The 6,796-nt window shown below is 56.7% G+C and overlaps 2 protein-coding genes across 2 annotated transcripts in view; one reads left to right on the forward strand and one right to left on the reverse strand.

The window, feature by feature from the left end:
* The window catches only part of IQCK (IQ motif containing K), a 117,980-nt gene extending 114,178 nt beyond the window's left edge, over positions 1-3,802 (forward strand). The window contains exon 8 of the mRNA XM_015565062.1: positions 3,222-3,802. Coding sequence (XP_015420548.1) covers positions 3,222-3,295 — 74 coding nt within the window. The 3' untranslated portion in view covers positions 3,296-3,802. The remainder of the gene's footprint in view (positions 1-3,221) is intronic.
* Positions 3,803-3,849: 47 nt separating this feature from the next.
* GPRC5B (G protein-coupled receptor, class C, group 5, member B) overlaps positions 3,850-6,796 on the reverse strand; it is a 21,050-nt gene continuing 18,103 nt past the window's right edge. The window contains exons 5-6 of the mRNA XM_015565065.1: positions 5,063-6,451; positions 3,850-4,974 (exon numbers count right to left, since the gene is read on the reverse strand). Coding sequence (XP_015420551.1) covers positions 6,407-6,451 — 45 coding nt within the window. The 3' untranslated portion in view covers positions 3,850-4,974; positions 5,063-6,406. The remainder of the gene's footprint in view (positions 4,975-5,062; positions 6,452-6,796) is intronic.

Genomic DNA, 6,796 nt, shown 5'->3' on the forward strand with positions numbered 1-6,796 from the left:
CCACCCTAGCCTACCTGTGCCAGCTGCGTCTGCCAAGCCCAGGGGGAAACCACTGAGGAGATGTCATTGTTTTCACATTTTTAGCAAAGTAACCCCTGCACCGTGTCCCATGGCTAGAAAGACGCCCGAGAGAAAGCGGACAGAATGCGCACATGTGTGCTGCCCTCTCAGACTGTCCTGCTCACTCCCGCTGGCCTCTGGGCCGTCCGTCTGCAACCCTAACAGACGGTCGGGTTTGGGGCATTTTCTGACTTCCTGCTAACACTGATGGGGACTCCACTCAGTCCGGCCCCACCCTCCCCAGGCAGTTACATCGCTCCTCTCAGGTTCTTTGTAAGTTCCTGTTACTCCCATGCTCATTTCTTTTCTCTTTTTCCGGGAGGGCTGTAAACATGCAAACTCAGTGCCTATGAAGCACACCCCCCCACCCCCATTGAGGCAGCAGAGGCCGCCACACTTTCAGCGCTGTCCCTGGAAGCCACTGTCCCTCACTTGGTGATAATGGCTCTTGGCTTTTCTTTAGAGTTCTTTCCGTCTTACGTGCATCCCTCAGTGGCTAGACCTGCTGCACACAGATCCACACAGTGGGCCACTCCCACTCCACACCTGCCTTCAGCCTTGAGGATGGGTCTGAGCTGAGGGGAGCTCGTTGTCCACTTAGCCCATGAGGCCTTCACCCAGCAAGCTGGACAGGCGCCCGGGTTGCTTTCCATGCTCTGATGTCAGGAATGTGCTAGTCCACACCTGCCAGTCCGTGCGTGCTGAGCTTTCCGGGCAGATGCGGCGGGGCACTGCTCTGTGGGGAGATGTCCGCTGGCTCACGGAAGGGCCAGCTCTCCAGCGGCTGCACCGCACAGATTCTGACTGATTGCCTGGGGTGGGGCGGGCACGGGGAGGCCCCCACGGGGAGGCTCCGCAACCACCTGTTCAGGCCCTTTAGTCTAGGTCGAGCAACCCACCGGCCGCAGGTTGGACATGCTGGGGTCATATCTTGACTACAGCTTAAAGAAGGGTCCCTAGCATCCCTTGCCATCTCCTCCCTCCAGGCTTGTGATCTGAAAGAGATGGGGCCAAAGTGTAGCGTTAGGGAGAGAGGTTGTAGGTATGGGTAGGAACTGGGTAAAATTCCAGGACGCAATCATCGGGGTTGCCTTCGGGGAGGGTTGAGGAGCTAGAGAGCCCAAAGCTGGAGCCCCCCACCCCCGAAACCAGTCCCCCTCCCACCGCATTAGCGGCGCTGTGGGTCTGGCTACCAGCTGTAGGCACAGAGAATGCCGCTGAGCTGAACGGCTGGGGGTCTTTAGGGTCATATTTCTTTTTTTAAATATATTGTTATTGATTTCAGAGAGACAGGGAGAGAGAGGAACATCAGTGATGAGGATGATTGACTGGTTGCCTCTTGCATGCGCCCAGGGGTCGAGGCTGCCGCCCAGGCCTGCGCCCTGAGCAGAACGGAACCTGGGACCTGCAGTCGCAGGCCGGGGCTCTGTCCACGGAGGCACACTGGCCAGGGCGGGTCCTGTCTTCAAGGGGCTCCAGTCGTGGTTCGAGTTTCTCAACCCTAACTGGTCAGCACACATGGGGCTTTGAATGAGTCCTGAGGCCGGGCCCAGGCCCAGGCCCAGAAGGTCTGGGTGAGACCAGGCACAGTAGGCTTCAGGGGCTGCCCAGGCTCCTAAGTGCAGCCAGGGACCAGAGTCAGGCGTCAGCACCCACCAGAGGTCGGGGAGCACACAGCAGGCTCCACAGGCGGCTCTGACTGTGGGTCAGGGATTTGCGTTTCTCCCAGGTGCCCAGTGATGCAAACGTTGCTGGTCCCACCCCTGGAGAGCTCTGTGGTACCTGTGTCTACCTGCACACTGTCCCCGGGCCAGCTTCCCAGCTCCGTGCCAGGTCCTCCACTGGAACTGGCAAACGCTGCCCATCAGGGGGCCACCTCAGTCAGTTCTAAACACGGTCAGCGCGGCTGGGAGGCCAGCTGTGTGTGGTGCATCTGTGGGGCCTCATCACCTGCCAGCCAACAGGGTCTTCACTGGGATTCCCCAGACAGGTGGCACAGAAAGGCACACACATTGAGAAGTGTTTCATGTTCCCAGAGCACAGCTCCAGGTGTTGGCAGTATTTTTCTTGTCTGGGTTAATACAGTCATGAGAACCTAAATAAATGCATTACGCATTTTGCTAGTTATTAAACAGAGGCAACTCTGGGGGATGCCATTTCCAATTCTTCCTTTGTCACCTGGGGATCTTTACACACCAGCAGTGTCAGGAAGGGGAGGCGGGGGTGGGGCCAGGTTGGTGGGATGGGGCAGGGCCAGGATGGGAAGTAGGGGCGGGGCCAATTGAAATGTTGAAATTGCAAGTCCACAGAGGTGATTTGGAAATGGACTTTGAATAAACCCTGTCTCTTGGGCAGTCTGTGTCGACTGAGCCGAAAGCTGCCGGGCTGGCCTGCTCTGCCCGAAGCTTCAGCCGCTCCGACCTGGGAGCCGCCAGGCTGCTCGGGTCGGTCGGGGTCCACGCCTCCCCTGGGCTAGGGTCTGCCCTCTGCCCGTGTGTGGCCTTAGTCACTGGGAGGCCAGGACCAGGACCAAGCGGGCTGGCCTGAAGCCTACCCCACGGTGAAACTGCCATCCTTTCTGTCCCACCCAGCTCTCCACAAAAGCCAGCTGTGCCTGTGCCTTGCTTAGAACAGCTTCAGGCACCCACATCGGGCAGGACCTGACACTAGAGCCAAGAGTAACAAGTCTTCCCAAAGGCTCCCTCCCCCCACCAGGAGACGGGTGCATATTTGGGGGGAGGCGCTGGTATCTGCTGGGACAGTGTTCCTTACAACAGTGCCACGCTGTGTTCAGCTCCCTTTCCTCTTTGGCTGACTCGAAATCAGGATCCCAGACCATGAAAGTCTTGAAAAGATGCTCTTCTGATCTTGTACTGACCCCAAGCTATCTGGAGTTTTTAATTTGGGGGTGAGTGGTGACACACAGGGCTGAGGCCAGAGCTGGAATCTGTCATCTTCAGAAAAACTTCCTCCTTCAGTCCCCCTGCAAGTGCACTCTGACCTGCAGAGCCGACCTAAGGTGGCCATGTACCCATGTGCGGGTTTGGGGACAGCCCAGCAGCTGGTACAACTGGCCTCCACACACCAGTTCTCGACTTCCCAATGACAAGTCTGCCCAGGCGGGTAACCCAGTCCTGACCTTTTCTTTTGTTTATTTGCAGTGAAACAAACCATGGAGGAGGAGGAGGAGGTGAAGGAGGAAGAGGCTGCTGTCTCCCCGACCTCCGCTCCTTGACCAGGGACCAGGTTCAGGCAGTTATGCTTCCTCTTGTTATTTCTTTACCAAGTCGATTTAATGGCTAGAAAACCTAAGACAGCACTTGTTGTAAGTGCAAGTAATTCTTACTTTACTGGTCTTTCTGCATTATCCCTAAATGTTATTCTTTCAGCCATCTATTTCTTCAGTGCCTCTGTTCTTCTACACCAGTCGCCTTTAAAATGTACAACAAACTCTAGTTGCAAGCAGCGAAGCGTCCTAGTTACCCGTGTCCCACTTTGGCAAAGAGCCATGTTTAAATTTAAGTCTCAACCCCTGCGTGGTCTTAGTTTATCTGGTACCTGCTCTTCACGACAGGCCTTGCTGCCTGTGGTCACTTCCAAAGGAGACGGCCTTACCTTCCCACCACCGAGATGAGTCAGGCCCCACACCCAGCAGACTCCTCACTCGGTGGGCAAGCTGATGGGTGACCCTCATTGGGTCAGTGGTTTGCCATTAACCAGGATTTTCCCATTCAAAGAGCCATAGGTATAGCCTTGTGGTTGTATTGACAAGCTACCACACGTCTTACGTAAATAGTAAAGCCTTTATTTCTGTGTTAAGAATAGCATGTTGAAAATAAAATCCATCTGCCAATGCTTTACAACCTTTTCAACCTATTACAACCTTTGTAATAGTTATATACAGTCATGTATAGTGCATATTGATTGTCTTGAAATTTATTTAATTTTTTTTTCTCATAAGTACGCGATAGTCAGCCAGCGGAGGATGAAAGTACATTATAAAACACACGTTAATACATTTAATAAATACATATTATCTATCAAAAATGAGCCATAGCTCTTTATCAATTAACACAAAGCACCCGCTGGGCACTCCTGTGAGCTGGTGGGTCACTGCATCCTCCGGCCACGAAAGCCATAAGCTCCCTTCAGTTGGGGTTCAACTCGGCATTGGCTGACCTAGAAGACCCCTACGTCCGTGCTTCCAACCACAGACCCGAGACCTGGGGTGCATGGCTTCCCGGCGTGCCTGTCACCTCTATCTCCAGGGGAGACACCAGCCTCTAAGGACCATCTCCATTAGGGGGCACGTGTGGCTGTGAGAGTGCACGGTGGTTTCGTAAGCAAACGTGGACAGGAGTGTTTACGATTAGGTCTTTTGACCACCGATGCCTCTTCAGATCATCTTCCCCAACAAGGCTGTTCACAGAAACAGGCACCACTTAACTTGGTACTTGAACTTTGCTCTGTGGGGACAGTTGGCTGCGTCCCTGGGCACAGATGTCTCTCTGTACCTTCCAGTGATGTCACTAAGAAACGGCAGTCCTCGCACTCTCCCCCCACCTCCGCCCAGGGCCGCACTCGGCCGCGCCCATCTTAGTGCCCAAATAAAGCAAAACGCAGAGCAGTCACTATCAGAGGCTTAAAAAGAAAAGAAGGAAGAAGATCTCAGTCCTTGACACAAAGCTGTTCCACGTGTGGGGTCAAAGGTTACATGCCCGCAGTCACTGCCCCGAGCTCGCCTGGCATGCTGGGCCCCTGCGCCCAGGGAAGGGCGGTGTGAACACCCCCTTCGGGCTCTGCAGCCAAGTCCTGAGTCCCAGGTGGGGTTGGGGCTCTGAAGGAGTCCAGGGACCGGGACTGAATGGCCACTTCTTGGCACAAGGATGTGTAACGCAGTCGGTTCCCAGCGGCCTGGACACAGGTGTTGAAAGATTTTTATATGTTGAGAATTCTGGGTCTGGGTCTGCCCCCACCCTCCCACCCCCGAGTTTTCACCCACCCCTGCTGTTCCTGTCATAGGGCTGGGGTCGGGTCCTGGGAGTGGCAGGCTCTGGGCTGGGCAGGTGTGAGGAAGGTGCCGGCCAGAGAGGGAACCGGGAGGAGGGCCACATAGACGCCTGGGCTGGGTGGAGGCGGAGGGGGGACAGCAGAGACTAGGCCTGGAGAAAAGTCAGGTTTATTAAAACACACTCAGCTCAGATACATTGGTTATGAAGAGGTCAGTTCCCCTCACCAAACACTAACCTTTTCCATTTTCCTAAAAGGTTACAGGTGTCGGGGCTGTTCAGGCCCCGCCTCCTGTGCACCCCTTGCCCTCAGTTGAGACGCGCCGAGAATTGTTAGCGGCTGTGCTGGCCAAACAGTGCAGCGTGTGTGGGCTGGGTGCTGAGCCGTGGAATGCAGGGACCGGGAGTGACTTGCTGGGGACAGGTGGGAGCCACGCAGGACAATGGCTTGGAGGACTCGAACCATTTTCATGGACCTTGCAGGCACCAAGTTAGCGATGTACCACTCCCGCCCGTGCAGCAGGAAGCTCGATGCTGCATCCAGCTCGCCACATGCCAGGCAGCAGTGCCACCCTCCACCCGGAGGCACTGGTGCCTCATCTGGGAAATCTGCTGAGGCGCCTGCGCGCCGCCTGCCGACCCCGAGCTTCAAGCTGGTGGCCCCACTTCAGCCTTTGAAATGAATGGTAGCGGGCACGAGGCCGCTGGTGGGCGGCAACACAAGGGGGGTAGGTAGCGCCTCATCCTGCCAGGACACTGGTTCAGAGGCCCCGGGGAGGCGCTGTGGCAGATCGCCACTTTCTGACTGTGACGGTCACTCCCACTCCCAGGCTGCACCCCTTTTGGCACTGACAGCACCTTGCGGCCGGGGGACAGCTTGCCTCCCGATCCGACTGGCCTCTCCTTTGACTCACACCACAGCCTCCTGAACTGCTCCTGACCCCGAAAGTGCAGGCAGAGAGCCCCATAGGCCCCTCAATGGACAGCACCTCCCGGAGGCCGGGGGCATGGGGGCACCTCCACGTTCACCCACAGCTGCTTGGCCCCCAGCCGTGAGCACGGGGCTGGTCCACCTGAGGATGCGACGGGCTTCCTGCCCTGTTTGCGAGGAGCTAACACTACTGGCAATTAGCTTCGCTGCAGTGTGCGGGGTCGAGGCTGCGGGGTTCGGGGGTTCGGGGGGGCAGTTGGATTAGCTCGCTGTTCAGCACTGCTCACATTTCATGGGCCCTGGCCTAGGGTTTCCAGAGCTCTGGCGGGAGGTGCCTGTGGGGCCGCAGTGGCTGACTCCTCCCAGAGAGACAGCGGATGAGCCCTCAGAGGTCGGCCTGCGTCTCTCACCAGAGGTGTCTTCCCATGTAACTTGGTGGCGCGGTTGGGATCTGGAAACAAGGAAACACACTAAGCTCTGTGCTGGGAAGTCAGCGTCCCCAGAGCACACAGTACGAGGCCCAGCGCCTGCCTTCCCCCGGGGCTGGGTGCCCGGCCCTGCCTTCTCGGGAAGCCCACCGTCCTTTCTCTGGGGTTATGCGCCAGAATAAATGCTTCCTTACCCAGAAACCCTTCACCTTCTGAGTCAGGGTGCTCTTCTGTCTTGAAGGGACCAGGGGGGCTTAGGACTGACCTTTGGGGCCACCTTCTAATCATATTAATTATAACAGCCCGGGCTCGAGTCAGGCTCTACTCCACCAGGAGGCAGCCCAGTGGGAGGCAGCACGGGGGCGGGG

Source organism: Myotis davidii, unplaced genomic scaffold, assembly GCF_000327345.1.
Source record: "Myotis davidii unplaced genomic scaffold, ASM32734v1 scaffold820, whole genome shotgun sequence".
In the NCBI taxonomy this organism is placed as follows: domain Eukaryota; kingdom Metazoa; phylum Chordata; class Mammalia; order Chiroptera; family Vespertilionidae; genus Myotis; species Myotis davidii.